This window comes from Eptesicus fuscus, chromosome 7 (genome assembly GCF_027574615.1).
Source record: "Eptesicus fuscus isolate TK198812 chromosome 7, DD_ASM_mEF_20220401, whole genome shotgun sequence".
Lineage (NCBI taxonomy): Eukaryota > Metazoa > Chordata > Mammalia > Chiroptera > Vespertilionidae > Eptesicus > Eptesicus fuscus.
The window spans coordinates 17,113,740-17,132,269 of NC_072479.1; the positions used below are offsets into that span (position 1 = coordinate 17,113,740).

At 41.7% G+C, this 18,530-nt stretch overlaps 1 protein-coding gene across 1 annotated transcript in view; it reads left to right on the plus strand.

The window, feature by feature from the left end:
- The window catches only part of LOC129147058 (maestro heat-like repeat-containing protein family member 7), a 47,177-nt gene that overhangs the window by 12,468 nt on the left and 16,179 nt on the right, over positions 1-18,530 (plus strand). Inside the window, exons 11-15 of the mRNA XM_054718388.1 lie at positions 306-490; positions 1,304-1,438; positions 1,662-1,779; positions 2,185-2,325; positions 2,649-2,822. Coding sequence (XP_054574363.1) covers positions 306-490; positions 1,304-1,438; positions 1,662-1,779; positions 2,185-2,325; positions 2,649-2,822 — 753 coding nt within the window. The remainder of the gene's footprint in view (positions 1-305; positions 491-1,303; positions 1,439-1,661; positions 1,780-2,184; positions 2,326-2,648; positions 2,823-18,530) is intronic.

Consider the following 18,530-nt stretch of genomic DNA (forward strand, 5'->3'; position numbering starts at 1 on the left):
AAATTGGATGGCCCAATTTATTTTCTGCTGAAAATTTAGAGTTGGTTCCCTTCTTGTTTTTAATGTTTGGGAATAAAGAGAGAGCAGATTACATGAGTATGGCCCCTCCTTTCCCCAGGGATGAGCTGTGGGCTTTCAGTCTTTGGGTGCTGCTTAGAAACCTCAGTCAGAGTGAACTGTGACCTTTGGGCAGTGACGAGGGGGGACGGGGGGAGGGCTGGACTCAGTGTGTGGGATTGTGGGACCATTTATGCTTTACCAGACCAAGTCAATTCTTCTTCCTCCTTTCCTTGTGTCCTCCCCAGGCAGCATGTGCCTTGTGTGAGATGCTATCGGGGTCCCTGTGCCGGGAGGCCATCCAGGAACTCTACCCCCGGCTATTGCTGGCTGTGCTATGTCATCTCTACTGGGTGATTGAGCAAAATGCTTCCCAGAAAATGGTGGTCTACAGGAAGGAGGGGGGCTCAGGCAAGACTTTTGACCCTACTAGGTAAGCCTAACCCTGGTATGATGGAAAATGAGACTAGTGAACTCCAGTGGGCCCTGGACAACTAAATGCCAATCCCTAGGGATGCGGAAGAAGAGACTGACGGCAGCATAGAGCTAGAATGTTGGTGTGGGTGCTGCAGCATCACGTGCTGGAATGTTCGCACATATTTTCAAATTTCTCGTTACTCTTTTCCCTGCATGCACTCTTCTGCTTCACTCAGCAGTTCACGTCTCTGTTCATGACTGGGCACATGAAAGATTTATTTCTCTCCATGCAGCTGTGGCCATTCGAATCTGTATAATCTCTGGCTTAACTTTGTCACTACCTGTGCCATCTTGTGCAAATTACTACTGTAGTTTTCTGCAGTAAGATGGGTGTTCAACTACTAAATAACTGGTTGTCAGACTTTAAAAAAAAAAGTCAGGGTATTCTACTCAAATGAAATCTTACAGTAAGAAAATAAAACCAGTAACCAGAGACATTCTGGATAGGTTGGTGTGGAGGTGAAGAGATATCCTAACACTTCTATACCTGGAGAGCAGAATTTGAAAGCTGTGGCACTAGCATATCTCTATTGTCTCTTTACAAGACTATGTGGTTGGATGAGCACCACGGTTGAAGTGGTGAGCAGACAATTGGAGATGGGTTTCATATTGCCATGCTTTATCATCAGCTGGAAAGAAGAATCCAGCTAGCTACCAGATTAGAGAACTGTCTCCTGGCTTGCCAGGATAAGTATGCAAACTATGGCATAACATCTTGTCCATCCTTCTGTTCCTTCTTTTCACAAACCTCGTGATGATTGGTCTTCAGTTGTGCCCTAGAGGTGGTGAAGCTGGTGTTAGCAGCTGCATATGATGGAGTGGTGGTCTATGCAGATGAGCATAAGTGCTGGAATCTTCTGTCCTGCCCTAAATTTTACTACATAGGGATCATGGAACTGACAAGGTGGGACCATTTCCCCAGCACACCTAATACCACTCTAGCCCCCAGTCCCAATTTTCCAGGGCACAGCACTCAATTACAGCAGCCTTTAACCCTCCCTTCCTCATCTCCCAGACCTCAGCCTTCACATTTTCCCTGTTCTATGCATACTGTTCCCTTGCCACCTCCCCTCCACCACTGCCCACTCCCCACCCAGCAACTCTTGGCTTCCTCTGCCCCACCCCAGCGGCATTGTGAAGAACTGTGAACCAGTCATGCTGCACCGAATTCTGAACCTTGCCAAGAACCTCCTCAACAGCGTAAATAATCGTCAGAAGATCTTGGCCAGGACCATCTATGCACAGGTGAAAGTCTGGGGAGAGGACCACAGCCCTAGCCATTCATTTCCTGTAGCTGAGGAACATTTAACAGAAATGTTAAATAACTTGCCCCAAAAAGTGGAAAGAATAGAATTGTGTGTGGTTTGCTTCCCTGCCAATTCAGAGCCTGGTTAAAAAAAAGGCCTGGGAGGGGGACAGCAACTTTAGTCCCCCCAGAATGATTTTAGGATCCCAGGATCTGGCCCAAAATGCTGACGTTATCAGTGTTATCCTCCATTGCCTTAGACTCTACCCCATGTGCACAGATCTACCACTGCTCTCAACTGGTCACAATTCTTACCTGAGTATGGGGCCTGAGGGGAGATAGAGAGGCATCAGGTACCCAAGACCTTTTCTCCATCCATCATTGTAGTATCCTTGCTTCCACAGCTCCTCTGGCATCGATCAGTGGCTCAGACTCCGGGGCAAGACTTTGTGGGCAATCTAATCAAGTGGATTAAGGAGCCAAACCTCATCATGAAAGAAATTGGACTCCGTGGAATCAGTAACCTGGCACTGCACCCAAGACAAGTAAAAGTGGGGGACCCAATGGGAATCAAATGTTAGTCTCTGAACCATTTAGGGTCTCTTAATTACCCAAAGCTTAGTATATTTCCCAACCCCTCATCCTAGGGCAGTACAACATCCAGTTTATAGACTTACATAGCCTGGCCATCTAGAATCCCAAACACCCTGAGCACCAGCCTTCCACTTCCTCTGCACAACCAGCCCCTAGATTCCCTAGGTCAGGTGTTTTTGGGTTTTTTTAGGCACCATCTGTTTTCTCAAAACCTTATCCCTAAAGTGTTGCATGATCCCCAGATGATAAGTGATCTCTGCCTTCTTCCAAATAGTCACAGTCTCTGAAGAGCCTGGTTCCATTCTTGCGTGACTTCGTAAAGAGTGAGGCGCGAGTGACAGTTCAGGCAGTGAAGGCCCTACGGAACATCATCTACCATGGGCAAGGAGAGGAGGTCAAGGTGGTGTTCTGCAGCATCTCGAAGCATCTGCGTCCACTCATCAATGATGTATGGGCCTAAGTCCCTAGGATTAGTTGGGAACAGTATAGTATGGGCTGGGGCTGAAGGTGAACCCTGGAAGCTGAATTAAGGGTACTGGGGCAGGGCTATGGGACTTGGTGGAAGACTAAAATCACTGAGGGGCAGATAAAAGGAGACTTGGCTACTTGAAGCGGTACATTAGACAGGTCCAAAATTCATTCCCTATTACATACAGATGTAGCACTCATCCACTTTCTCTCTTACCACATATTCTCTAAAAGTACCACTGAAGGGAAAAATATGACATACTGATGTAAAATTGGTTCTGACTCCAATGATCTTCTCCTGCAGACTTGAAGATTGGGGGAAGAACTCATAATTTCTATCCTACTTCCAAACAACATAGGGACCCTAGAATGCTAGGAGCCTTGTTACAAGAACACAAAGGCTCAGAAATCTGAATTTCACAGGCCAATAACAGCCCACTCCATGTCTCATCCTCTTTACAGATCAGAGACATTTTGAATTGAAGGGACTTCACATCAGAGATGTATGCTTACTTACAGTATTCCTATTCTGGCATCTATCAATTTTTAATATTTGAACCTTGGATTTGAATTATTTTTGTATCAGTCTCATAATCTCTAAGAGCCTGGACACTCACTCCATGATTCATCTATTTTTCTGTTACTTTTAAAGTCCAACATGTATATTTGACTTGACAAAGCAAAAAGATAATCTTTACCCTTCATCCAAACAATATTAGAACCTTAGAAGCTTGATTACACTGGCCCCATTTTATTAATTAGTATTGTCTGGTATTTTAGTTTCATTCTTTTAAAATCCCCAAATTTGGTGTTTCACATAATCACCACCATTGTTGTTATTTTATACAGTCAATACTTATTGGGATTTACCCATATGTTGTTTACACATTTCTTCATTTACCTTTCCTTCTTATAGCTCTCTCCTCCCTTCTAGATTCATTTTCTTCTTTTTTCTTTGTGGCTTCTTCAGTGATGGTCTGTTAATAGCAAAAATTTTCAGTCTTTGTCTGAAAATGTCTTTATTTTGTCTCACAATTGTCTTTAGTTTTCAGCAGTTTAGGATGTGTTGGCATGAATTTCTTTAAGTTTAGCCTAAATTTCTTGAAATTTCTATGTCTTTTGCCATACTTTAAAAGTTTGTAGCCATTATTTCTTCAAAAAATTTTCAGCACATTCTTTTTCCTCCCCTTTTAGAAATCTGATGACAGAAATGTTGGACCTTTTGCTCTTCTCCCATGGGTCCCAAGATTCAGTTCATTTTCAATAATTTTCCTCATTGTTGTTCAGATTGGATAATTTTTATTGATCTGTCTTCAAGTTCACTGAGTCTTTCCTCTGACATCTCTGTTTTGCTAATTTGTATTTATCAGTTTTAAAATTTCCCATTTTTCTTTATCTTATCTATTTCTTTGCTGAGGCTATTATTTCTGTATTTATTACAAGGCTATTCAGTGTTGTTGTTTGAGTATTTTGTATCATAACTCCTTTAAGAGGTATATCAGATAATTCAAACATCTGTTTCATCTTAACTGGCATATCAGTTGTCTTTTCCCATGTGAGTCAAGATTTTCCTGGCTCTTCACAAATAGAGTGATTTTCTTTAAATCCTCAACTGAAGAGATTTTTTCTATTGATTTTTTTTTTAAAAAAGAGAGTGGAAGGGGGAGAGGGGAGAAAGAGAAAAAGAGAGAGAGAAACATGGATGTGAGAAAGACACATTAATTGGTTGCCTCCTGCTCATGCAGAGGACCAAACCTTCAACAGAGGTACATGCCCTTGAGCAGGAATTCAACCTGTGACCCTTTGGTCGACAGGCTGATGCTCTAATAATTGAGAAAAACTGGCCAGAGTGATTTTTTATTGTATCTTTGTAAATATTAAGTTATGTGTCTCTGACTCTCATTGAAATCCTATGAAGGAGATTCATACTTTTGCTTTAGAAAGCAACTGGCCTATTTAAGTTCAGGCTGCAAGTTCCTACTAGCCTTCTGTGTGCACAGTGTAATTTCAATGTCAGTCTGAATATCGAGCCATTGCCCCTTTGAATGTTCACTTTCCCAAGGTCCTCCCTCACTGTGACCTCCCTGATTTTACAGTTCCCTGGGGCTCCCTTTTTCCGGTTGTTTGACCAGAAAGCTGAGGCTTTAGTTACCCTGCAATTCCAGGGACTTCTGTGACTGTGCCTACATTTGGGGCAAGTGCCATGAAGGCAGAGAGAGGAAATAAAGAAATGGTGTTTGTCCATCCTCTTGGGGTCTCAGCTCCTTCAAATGGAGAGTAAGGTTTCCCTCCCTCCAACTTTTGGCTCCTATAGATTCCCACGGGGGTTTGTGTGGGGGCTGTGGCATGAGAGAACAGGAGAAGAAAAAGAACTGAGGTATTTCCCCACTCTCTTTGAGCAGTGTGAGTTCCCTTTCTGGCTCTTGGAGGTTAACTAGAGGACTTCTCTTGGAGCATTCTGTCGGCCTATGGTACTTGCTTCCCAGTTTCTGGTTGCCTTCTGGGCAGGTTGGGGAGACCAATAGATATGAAAAGCCAGACCCCTAGGCTATACAAACCAGTGACATCCCCCTACCCCATGAAGCTGGAGTGTCAGCAGCCTCTTTATATTTGGCACTGGGGATTTCTCTTTCTTGAAATTGTAGTTATTTAAAATTTTTTTGGTGTATTTTATTTTGCATTTTAAGATGTCTATAATGGGAAGGTTGTCAGGTTATCGTCCATATTGCTGGAATGATAAATCAAGATTTATGGTCTAACTGAGAAATAGTAAGTGGTCATTATCTACACAATGGCATCCTAGAAAGTGAAAAGAACACTGACGCAGGCAAGGGCTGTGAATTTGGGGTTCTAGGTGCTGCTTTCCCATTCCCCTAGTCATATAAATTGACTTAGTTAAAACTCTGTAGTTTTCGCTCCCAGTCAAGATGGCGGCATAGATAAACACTGTACTCCCCTTCTCCCATGACCACATTACAACTAAGCTGCAGAGCAACCATCATTGATACCTGCCTGAATTCGAGCTGAACAGAGCCCTAAAGCTAAGGATATACAGAAGAAGACACATCAAGGCTAGTAGGAGGGGCAGAGGCATGGAATGGGCTGGTCCCACACCCACAAGTACTGGTTAAAGATGGAGACAGATATCTCAGCTGTGAGGTCTCCCAAGGTGGAGTGAGGAGTCCCAGCCCCACACCAGGCCCTCCAGCCCAGGGTTCCAGTGCTGACAAGAGAAGTCCCCATAACTTCTGACTATGAAAACCAGTAGAGATGGTGGCTCAGTGAGGGGCGGGGGCGGAGGTAGCTTCTGAAATCCCAGGCATTCCTCTTAAAGGGCCTTTGCATGGAATTACTCGCTGATGGATTCACTTGCTCTGATCTCCAGCACTGGGGCAGCGCCCCGAAAGTTGCCAGAGATAGAACTGACTTATCTGGCTTCAGGGAAAGGCTGGAAGGGCAGTCATATCCCAGAGGAAGTGCTGGCTGAAGCTACTGTTCCTTTGCTAAGCCCTCCTCCCCCTGTATGTGTAGGCAAGCATCAGATCTGAGTCTCCCTCAACCTGGTTAACACTGTTCCATACAAAGAGCTTGTTTTGGCATATGGCAAGATTTCTAAAAATATCTCAAAGGTTCACAAACCCCAAACAAGCAGCATCTGGCCCTGGCATGCCCTGTCCTGCTTACCAAGCATCTCCAAGCCTCGCACCAGCAGCATCTGGCCTCAGTTTGCATCTTAGCCTCTCCCAGGCACCTCCAAGTCGACCACAAGTGGAAAACATCTGCAGATCATTTTGTAGCTAATACCAGGTGGACCAGGCAGGTCACAAGCAGCAGATACCTTGACCTGCACCTCTCAATAGGTCCCAGAACCAACACACCCAGTGTTCAGCTTCAGACTACACCAGAACAGCACCCAACTACATCCACAAATGACACACTCAAAGGGCAGACTCAGATGGTACCAGAGTCCTGCTAAAGCAAATTCTGATCTGTAGGTTCACCACTGCACAATAGCAGCTCCACTATAGTCATGATCAGTCCTCACAACCAATGAGCCTGAAGGTCAGTCTCTGCCATTGTTATGCCAACAGCAATCAAGGCTCAATAGGAAAGCACACAAACCCACACAGGGACACACAGGAGCACCCGGCTCAGGTGAACAGGGAGACTGTGTCACTGGGCCCCATAGGACACCTACTACATAAGACGACTCTACCAAGAGCAAGGGATGTAGCAGCTCTCCCTAATACATAGAAATAAACACAAGGAGGCAGCCAAAATAAGGAGACAAAGGATCATGTTCCAATGAAAGAACAGAACAAAATTCCAGAAAAATTACTAACAAAATGGAGACAAGCAATCTACCAGATGCAGAATTCAAAACACAGGTTGAAGGATGCTCAATGGTCTCAGTGAGAACTTTAATGAAGAGGAAATGTAAAATCAAAGATAGAGCCTGACCCGCATGACTCAGTGGTTGAGCATTGGCCTATGAACTAGGAGGTCACTGTTCAATTACTGGTCAGGGCACATGCTCCTGTTGTGGACTCGATCCCCATTGGGGTCGTTCAGAAGGCAGCCAATCAATGATTCTCATCATTGATATTTCTATCTTTCTCCCCCTCTCCCTTTCTCTCTGAAATCAATAAAAATATATTTTAGAAAAACAAGAAGATAGAAAATATGAAAAAGAACTAGTTGGAAATGAACATACAATAACAAATGAAGAAATACATTAGAGCCCTGACTGGTGTTGCTCAGTTTATTGAGTGGTGTCCTGTGCACCTAAAGGTTTCAGGTTCAATTCCCAGTCGAGGCACATGCCTGGTTTGCAGGCTTGAAACCCATAGAGGGCATGCAGGAGGCAGCCAATCAATGCCTCACTCTTACATTAATGCTTCTCTCTCCCTCTCCCTTCCTCTGTGTCTAAAAATAAATTTTAAAATCTTTGAAAAAATAAAGAAATGCATTAGAAGTAATTAACAGGAGATTAAATGAAATGGTTTGGCGGATAAGGGAGCAGACCACACCAATCAACACAGCAAAAAGAAAAAAGAATCCAAAAAAAGTTGAGGATAGTTTAAGGGGCTTCTGTGATATCAAGTGATCAAGTGTACCAACAGTTTCATCATTTGGGTACCAGAAGAAAGAAAGCAAAGAACTGAAAACGTATCTGAAAAAAACAGAAAGCTTCCCTGACCTAGGAGGAAACAGACATACAAGTCCAGAAAATGCAGAGAGGCCCAAATAAGATGAACCCAAAGAAGCCCACACCAAAACACATAATTAAAATGCAAAAGATTATAGAGAATTTTTTTTTAAATGTATTGATTTGAGAGAGAGAGGACGGAGAGAGAGAAAAAGGGTTTTGTTGTTCCCCTTTATGCATTCATTGGTTGATTCTTGTAGGTGCCCTGACTAGATATCCACTCCACAACCTTGGCATATCCAGTAATACTCTATCCAACTGGGCTACCCAGTCAGAACCAAAGAGAGAATCTCCATACTGTTTTCCATTTCCATGCACCAATCTACATTTTCACCCACAGTGCATGGAATTTCTTTTTCTCCACTTCCTCACGAATAATTGTTTGATGATAGTCATTCTACTGTATGAGGTAATATTTCATTGTGATTTTAATTTGCATTTCCCTGATGATTAGTGATGCTGAGCATATTTTCATATGTCTACTTTCCATCTGTATGGCCTCTTTGGAGAAGTGTTTAAATCTAATTGTTTTTATTTTCCAGGTTGAAAATATAAATTCCAGGTTGAGTTATATAAATTCTGTATAAATTTTGTATAGTAACCCTTTATCAGAATATGTTAACCCATTGGTGAATATGTTCTACTATTCAGTAGGTTGTCTTTTTTTTAATTTTATTTTATTGTTTAAAGTATTACATATAGTAGTACATATGTCTCCTTTTTTTCCCCATTGACCTTCCCCCAGCCTCACCTACCCGATGTTACATGCCCTCATCCCACCCCCGCAGTGTCTTGTGTCCATGAGTAGTGCTTATATGCATGCATATAAGTCCTTTGGTTGATCTCATTCCCACTTCCCCAACACTCCACAGCCTTCCTGATGTGATTTGACAGTCTATTCGATGCTTTACTGCCTCTGTATCTATCTTTTTGTTCATCAGGTTATAATGTTCTTTATTTTCCATAAATGAGTGAGATCATGTGGTATTTTTCTTTCATTGCCTGGCTTATTTCACTTAGCATAATGCTCTGACGGGTGTGAGATGGTACCACATTGTCGCTTTGATTTGCATCCCTCAGATAATTAGTGACTTTGAGCATGTTTTCATATGTCTCTTGGCCTTCCTTCTGTCTTCTTTCAAAAAGTTTCTATTTAGGTCTGTTGCCCATTTTTTATTGGATCATTTATCTTCCTTTTATTAAGTTGTATGAGTTCCCTGTAAATGTAGAAGATTAAAACTTTATCAGTGATAACATTTGCAAATATGTTCTCCCATGCAGTGGTGCTCACATACAGTGGGCTTTGGTGCTCACATACAGTGGGCTTTCTTGTTGTTTTGTTGATGGTTTCTTTTGCTGTGAAAAGCTTTTTATTTTGATGTAGTCCCACTTGTTTATTTTCTCTTTAGCTTCCAGTGCCCTAGGAGCAGTATCAGTGAAGAAACTGCTTTGACATATGTCTGAGATTTCTCTGCCTATGGATTCCACTAGTATTTTTATGGTTTCCCATCTTATGTTTAAGTCCTTTATCCATTTTGAGTTTATTTTTGTGTATGGTGTAAGTTGGTGGTCTAGCTTCTTTTTTTTTTTTTTTTTGGCATGTATCTGTCCAATTTTCCCAACACTATTTATTGAAGAGAATGTCTTGGCTCCATTGTATGTTCATGCCTCCTTTGTCAAATATTAATTGAGTATAGTGGTTTGGGTCAATATCTGGATTCTCTATTCTATTCCATTGATCAATATGCCTGTTTTTGTGCCAGTAATAAGCTGTTTTGAGAACAGTGGCTTTGTAATACAACTTGAAATCTGGTATGGAGATACCACCTACTTTGTTATTCTTTCTCAGGATTGCTGTGGCTATACAGGGTCCTTTTATATTCCAGGTGAATTTTTGGAGAGTTCTTTCTAGGTCTGTGAAGTATGCCATTGCTATTTTAATGGGGAGTGCATTGAATCTATAGATTGCTTTGGGTAGTATGGACATATTGATGATGTTGATTCTACCAATCCATGAACACGGTATGTTCTTCCATCTGTTTATATCTTCCTCTATCTCTTTTTTCAGTGTCCTGTAGTTTTCCGCATATAAGTCTTTTACCTCCTTAGTTAAGTTTATTCCTAGGTATCTTAATTTTTTTGGTGCCATGGTAAATGGGATTGCTTTTTTAGTCTTTCTTTAAGTTCACTATTGGTGTATTGAAATGCCATAGATTTCTTGGTGTTAATTTTGTATCCCGCTACATTGATGAATTCATTTATTAAGTCTAATAGTTTTTGATGGAGTCTTTAGAGTTTTTTATGTACAATATCATGTCATCTACGAATAAGGAGAGTTTTACTTCTTCTTTTCCAATTTGGATTCCTTTTATTTCTTCTTCATGTCTAATCACAATGGCTAATACTTCCAGTACTATGTCGAACAGGAGTGGTGTGAGTGGCCATACTTGTCTTGTTCCTGTTCTTAGGGGAAATGGTTTTAGTTTTTGCCCATTGAGTATGATGTTGGCTGTGGGTTTGTCATATATGGCTTTTATTATGTTGAGGTATGATCCTTCTATTCCCACCTTGCTGAGAGTTTTTATCAAAAATGGGTGTTGGATTTTGTCAAATGCTTTTTCTGAATCAATTGATATGACTATGTGGTTTCTATCTCTCAATTTGTTTATGTGATGTGTCACATTTATTGATTTGCAAATATTTACCATCCTTGCATCCCTGGGATAAATCCGACTTGGTCATGGTATATGATCTTTCTGATATACTGCTGAATCCGATTTGCTAGAATTTTGTTGAGGATTTTGGCATCTATATTCATGAGGGATATTGGCCTGTAATTCTCTTTCATTGTGTTGTCTTTATCTGGTTTTGGTCTTAGGGTGATGCTGGCTTCATAGAATGAGCTTGGAAGTGTTCCTTCCTCTTGAAGTTTTTGGAATAGTCTGAGGAGGCTAGGTTAAAGTACTTCCTTGAATGTTTAGTAAAACTCCCCTGTGAAGCCGTCTGGCCCCGGGCTTTTGTTTGCTGGAAGCTTTTTGGTGACTGCTTCAATTTCTTCCATAGTTATTGGCCTAATGAGATGTTTAGATTCTTCCTGATTGATTTTTGGAAGCTTATATTTTTCTAGGAATATGTTCATTTCCTCCAGGTTGTCCAGTTTGTTGGAATACAGTTGTTCATAGTATTATTTTTTAACAATCCTTTTTATTTCTGTGGTGTCTGTTGTTATTTCTCCTCTTTCATTTCTGTTTTTATTTAGGTCCTCTCTCTTTGCTTCTTGGTGAACCTGGCTAGAGGTCCATCAATCTTGTTTATCCTTTCAAAGAACCAGCTCTTGGTTTTGTTGATCTTTTGTATTGTTTTTTTTGGTCTCTATGTCATTTATCTCCGCTCTGATCTTTATTATTTCCTTCATTCTGCTTACACTAGGCTTCTCTTATTGCTCTCTTTCTAACTCTTTGAGTTGTAGGGTTAGGTAATTTATTACCATTCTTTCTTGTTTTTTGCAGTAGGATTGTAGAACTATGAACTTCCCTCTCAAGACTGCTTTCGCTATGTCCCATAGATTTTGGATTGTTGTGTTTTCATTGTCATTTGTTGCCATGAGGTTTTTTATTTCTTCTTTGATCTCTCTGGTAACCCAGTCATTGTTTAATACCATGCTATTTAGTCTACATGTGTTTGATATTTTTTTGGACTGTTTTTATTGTAGTTGATTTCCACTTTTATGCCATTGTGATCTGAAAAGATGCTTGATATGATTTCTATCTTCTTGAATTTGAAGAGACTTTGCCTGTGACCCAATATATGGTGTATCTTTGAAAATAACCCATGTGAACTTGAGAAGAATGTATATTCTATGGCTTTGGAGTGAAATGTTCTGAAGATGTCAATTAATTCCATCTGGTCTAGTGAGTCATTTAGGATCGATGTTTCTTTGCTGATTTTTGTTTAGAGGATTTGTCCTGTAAACAAAAAATGGTGATAGTGGGGTATTAACGCTTTGCACTCGCTTGCTTTTTTCTCGATTCCTTTATTCTACTCAGGATTTAATTTTTTAAATACCCCAGATTTTACAAAGTGCGGCAGTAGAATAAAAAACTGGAGTTTCTTTTCATACAAACTTATTTATTTAGATTTTTTTATATTTCAAATTATTGATACATTCAAAGAGTATAAAAAGAGCTGCTATCGATGCTAACCATGTCGAGTCACACTCAACATCCGAGTGCAAAAGGTTAAAGTCCCCTGGTATGATTGTATTGCTGTCAATCTCTCCCTTGATATCCTTCAGGAATTTTCTTATGTATTTAGGTGCTCCTGTATTGGGTGCATATATCTTTACCAGAGTTATTTCTTCTTGGTGGATTGCTCTCTTTAGTATTATGATGTGGCCTTCCTTATCTCTTGCTATGTCCTTCTCTTTGAGATCTAATTTGTCAGATATAAGTATTGCTACCCCAGCTTTTTTTTTTTTTTTTGCTTTTTTAAAAATTTTTTTAATAAATCTTTATTGTTCAGATTATTACAATTGTTTCTCCTTCCCCCCCCCCATATCTCCCCACCACCCAGTTCCCACCCCCTCTTTGCCCTTACCTCCCCTCCGTTGTCCTTATCCATAGGTGTATGATTTTTTTCCAGTCTCTTCCCGTACCCCCCACACAGACACTCCTTTCCCCCTGAGAATTATCAATCCACTCCCAATCTATGCCTCTGATTCTATTATGTTCACCAGTTTATTCTGTTCCTCAGATTTTTAATTCACTTGATTTTTAGGATCACTTGTTGATAGATATGTATTTGTTGTTCATAATTTTTATCTTTACTTTTTTCTTCTTTTTCCTCTTTTTAAAGAATACCTTTCAGCATTTCATATAATACTGGTTTGGTGGAGATGAACTCCTTTAGCTTTTTCTAATCTGTGAAGCTCTTTATATGCCCTTCAATTCTGAATGATAACTTGGCTGGGTAGAGTAGTCTTGGTTGTAGGTTCTTGCTATTCATCACTTTGAGTATTTCTTGCCATTCCCGTCTGGCCTGCATAGTTTCTGTTGAGAAATCAGCTGACAGTCGTATGGGTGCTCTCTTGTAGGTAACTAACTGTTTTTCTCTTGCTGCTTGTAAGATTCTCTCTCTGTCTTTTGCCTTTGGCATTTTAATTATGATGTGTCTTGGTGTGGTCCTCTTTGGATTCCTCTTGTTTGGGGTTCTGTGCGCTTCCTGAACTTGTAAGTCTATTTCTTTCACCAGGTGGGGGAAGTTTTCTGTCATTATTTCTTCAAATAGGTTTTCAGTATCTTGCTCTCTCTCTTCTTCTGGCACCCCAAAAATTCGTATATTAGTATGCTTAAAGCCATCCCAGAGGCTCTTTACGCTATCCTCATACTTTTGGATTCTTCTTTCTTTCCACCTCTCTGGTTGGGTGTTTTTTTTTTCTTCCTCATATTCCAGATCTTTGGTTTGACTCTTTGGGTATGGTGGTCTACAGTTGGGTGTCTGTATATTCTTTATTTCAGACAGTGTATGCATAATTTCTGACTGGTCCTTTTCCATTTTTTTTGGTATTCTCATTAAGGTCCTTGAAGGTCTCTTCAAGTTTCTCAGCGGTTTTTAGAAGATTCTTGAGTAACCTTATAAATGTGGTTCTGAACACTGTGTCGTCCATTAGTTTGCTTTCCTCCATCTCTCCTACTCGTGACATACTTCAGTGTGTCTGCATTTTGGCTGCCTCCCTGTGTTGATGGAGTGGCTTTGTGTGATCAGTGACCTATAGGGGCCGGTAGCTCAGCTTCCCCAATCACTCTAGGTGGTCGCTCTTGGTACACCCCTTTGTGGGCTGAGTGGAAAGTCTTGGTGGAGTTAAAAGCCTTGATTGCTGTTGGTACACTGGGAGGAATTGACCTCCAGGCCAATTGGCTATGAGCACCTGTTGTGTTTATAACGGAAGAATTGCTGTGTTGGAGACACAGTAGGGCTTTGGTGCTCACTGAGTCTGCCTCTTGAATGTGTCCCTTATGAGAGTGGTTGAAATCTGGTGTCGTCCACACCAACCACTAGATACCCTAGTGTCTGGATCTCCAGTGGGGTGCAGGTCTGAGGCCTCCCAGAAGGAGCTACAGCAAGAGCTACAGTTTTCTCCTCTTTGCTTGGGCAGTTTTGGAGCAGTCTGACTGGAGCTGCAGTTAATTTGGTTGAGCTGCCACAGAACAGGCCATTTATATGTAAAAGCCGCTGTGTGGAGCCTGGGCAGGTTTGTAGAATGTGTGGGGCGGGATCTCAGGGCATCACTAGGCTGGGGCGTGGCCAACGGCCATGGCTGCCTTCAGCCGTCTCTGCCTTTCCGTGTTTCCAAGTCCCCGTGTCCCACGCTCTGGCGCAACAAACCCTGATTGCTGGGCGCACCTCTGCAGAAAGTCACTCTCACTTTCTGACCCGATGGCCAAGAGTCCAGCTTATCCCCATAGGTGTCTGGGTCCCTAGCGTGTCCCCAGAAACTGGAGTTCAGAGTGATCGGGAGTTTGTCTCCCTTTGGTTTGAAGAAAAGCCGCGCGCCCAGTCACCTGCCACCAGCCCACTTCACGCGTGCCTCCGTACCTCAGCTCTCCAACGTTTGCACTCCCTTCTCTTCTTAGTTGTAAATCTACCACTCAGTCAGCTTTCCCGTGGTACTGGGTGGTAGACGTTTTGTTTTTTAGTTGTATTTTTGAAATTGTTGTGTCAGGCGGCAGTTTAGTTGTTTAACTTTGCTGCCACCTTGGTTCCTATCCCACCCCAGCTTTTTTTTTTCATTTCCATTTGCCTGAAAAACCTTTTTCCATCCCTTCACCATCAATCTGTGTGCATCTTTTTTGCTGAGGTGGGTTTCTTGTAGACAGCAGATATATGGGTCATGTTTTCTTATCCAATCTGTTACTCTATGTCTTTTGATTGGGGCATTTAATCCATTTACATTTAAAGTTATTATTGATAGGTACTTATTTGTCGCCATTTTTATTCTTTACCCCTGTGTTTCTTCTTCACGTCCTATTTCTTTTTTTTCTTTCTTTCCTTTTTTTTTTTTAACAGCAGAGCCGTTAGCATTTTTTGCATTGCTGGTTTGGTGGTAATAAACTCCCTTAGTCCTTTTTTGTCTGTGAAGCTCTTGATTCCACCTTCAATTTTGAATGATAGCCTTGCTGGGTATAGTATTCTTGGATTCAGTCCCTTGCTTTGCATGACTTTGTATATTTCATTCCATTCCCTTCTAGCCTGGTGTGTTTCTCTTGAAAAATCAGTTGATATTCTAATAGGAGATCCCTTGTAGGTAACTTTCTGTCTCTCTCTGGCAGCCTTTAAGATTCTTACTTTGTCGTTGGTGTTCGCCAGTTTAATTATGATGTGTCTTGGTGTCAGTCTTTTGGAGTTCAACTTCTTTGGGACTCTGTGTACTTCTTGGACTTGCATAGTTTTTTTCTTGCCAATATCAGGGAAGTTTTCTGTCATTATTTCTTCAAACAGGTTTTCTATTCCTTCCTTCTCTTCCTCTCCTTCTAGTATGCCTATTATGTGAATGTTGTTTCATTTTGTGTTGTCCCAAAGCTCCCTTAGGCTCTCCTCTTGCTTTTTAAGTCTTCTTTCCAATTGCTGCTGTGTTTGTGTATTTTTTCCTACCTTGTCTTCTAATTCGCTGATGCAGTCCTCAGACTCTTCTAGTCTACTGTTTAAGCCTTCCATTGTGTTCTTTATTGCAGTTATGTCATTCTTCATCTCCTCTTGGTTCCTTTTCATGTTGGTGACATTCTCATTCAGCTCCTTATAGTTCTCATTGAGTTGTGTGTATTTGTCATTGAGTTGTGTGTATTTGTCATCCAGCCGGTTATAACATCCTTATAACCATTACTCTGAATTCTTTCTCTGATATGCTGCTAGCCTCATATAACAATTTCATATAACTCCCTTTCTGGTGATTCCTCTTTTTCTTTCCTTTGGGGATTGCTTTTTTGTCTTCTCATGTTTTGAGGTAACATTTTAATTGTACGTCCGATTGGTGTGATACTCAGGTTCTTTTGGAGATGGTGCTACTGGTGTGATCTCTCAGATCTCCAGGGCTTGGTAATCTAGTGTAGCTCCCTACTTGAGCTATTTGGGTTCTCTTGATGTAGGCCTGTGAGCTGGAAAGGTACAACTGTAGTGTATAGAAGTCGGCAGCTGTGGAGGGAGGGGTCCCAATTTTTGCTGTCTTGCGCTCTTGATTGAAATTGCATGTGTCCAGCAGGAACTCACAGTGGCACCCAGGAACCATCTGTTGGGGTGATGGGTCTCAGGAGGCCTACGTTCTGGAAAGGCGTGACTGTGGTGTTCAGAGTTCTGTAGTTGTGGAGTGGGCAGACTCAGCTTTTGCTGCTGTACCTGTGGTGGATATGCGCACGCTCCCAGTGGAAGTTCACAGGGGCACCCGCGGTGTGTTTGCCAGCGAGGGGCGCTGAAGTACTCTGAAAGGCCCTGGCACTGAAGCCGCATAATTGAGGTGTCTGTGTGCAGGTATCCAGGATGAGTGAATTCAGAATTTCTACTGCCAGGGGTAGTGCATCCCTATTTGTCCAAGATCACACCCAGCAAGGACTCACAGCAGCTCCCACAAGCGCCCTGTGGATAGATGGGTGCAGGGTGCCTGCCCTTTGGAAATACGCGCGAGCTGGAGGTGCTTTTGGCGCAGAGCTCTAACACACTTTGAGGGGCCCTGGTGCTGAAGTTAAGCAGCTGGGGTGTATGTGGGCAGTTATTCAGGAGGAGGGAGTTCAGAATTTCTACTGTGGGGCAGTGTACCCTTGTCTGCACAGAATCACACCCAGCAGGGGCTCCCAGTGGCTCCCAGGTGCTGCCTAAGGAGTGGTGTGCCCTGTATGCCTGAACTCTGTTAGAAATGCGCGAAAGTGGTGTACAGAGTTCTGCTGCTGGGGAGCGGGGAGATGCACTTACTGCTGCCGAGCAGTGCACTTTTGGAGGTGGAGGTACCAGGGCCCGCGGGTCTGCATCTGGTGTAGCAGAATTTTGGCTGGAGTGGCTGCTGGGTCGCAGGCAGTGTCAAAGTCCTGTCTGGGTGGTGGTGCTGATGAGTTCCTAGAAAAGGCCGCTGTCCCCTTCAAGATGGCATGGGATCCATGCCCAAGTCTTGCAGTCCAGGGAGTGCCCACAGCAGTGTAGTCTCTCCTTGTCCAAGACAGCCTGGTCTGCCAGCCCCTGCTGTTCCTGCGAGATTTAACTGTCCCTTACTCACTCACACACACACACCACATACATCCACACACTCTCCTTTCATACCCTCACTCACTCACTTCCTCTCCCTCACCTCTGTCCTGCCAGCCACCATCTTTTCTACCTCTCTTTTCAGTAGGTTGTCTTTTTAAAAAATATTTTTATTGACTAAAGAGAGGAAGGGAGAGAGAGAGAAAAATAAAAACATCAATGATGAGAGAATCATTGTTAGGCTGCCTCCTGCATGTCCACATGCCTGCACCCCACACATGTGCTCTGAATAGGAATCAAACTGTGACCTCCTGGTTCAGAGGTTGATGCTCAACCACTGAGCCATGCCAGCTGGACTGACTTTTTACTTTGTTGATGGTTTTCTTTGCTGTACAAAAACTGTTTAGATTGATGTAGTCTCATTTGTTTATTTTTTCTTGTTTCCATTGCCCAAAGAGATATATCAGAAAAAAATATATATTGCTAAGAGAAGTGTCAGAGATTTTACTATGTTTTCTTCTAGAATTTTTATGGGTTTAAGTCTTTAATCCACTTTCCATTTATTCTTATGCATGGTGTAAAAAGGGTCTAGTTTCATTTTTTTTTTTCATGTGTCTGTCCAATTTTTTCAACATCATTTATTGAATTGACTTGTCTTTACGCCATTGTATGTTCTTGACTCCTTTGACCATATAGGCAAGGATTTATTTCTGGGCTCTCCATTTTGTTCCATTGATTTGTATGTTTTGTTTGTTTTTTTGCCAGTAGCATGATGTTTTGATTACTATGGCCTAGTAGTATAGTTTGATATCAGGTAGCATGATGCCTTCAACTTTGTTCTTCTTTCTCAAGATTGTTTTTGGCTATTTGGTGTCTTTTTGGTTCTATATAAATTTTTGGATTATTTGTTCTAGTTCTGTGAAATAAACCATTAATATTATGATAGCAATTATATTAAATTTATAGATTGTTTTAGGTAATATGGACATTTTAACTATATTAATTTTCTTTCCATAAACACAGTATGTTTCCATTTATATGTACCTTCTTCAGTGTATTTCTTTAATGTCTTCCATAGTTTTCTGAGTATTGTTCTTTTATCTCTTTAAATTTATTCCTATGTATTTTATTTTATTTTACTAGAGGCCCGGTGCACGAAATTCGTGCACAGAGGGGGGTTGTCCCTCAGCCCAGCCTGTACCCTCTCCAATATGGGATCCCTCTCACAATCCAGGACTGCTGGCTCCCAACTGC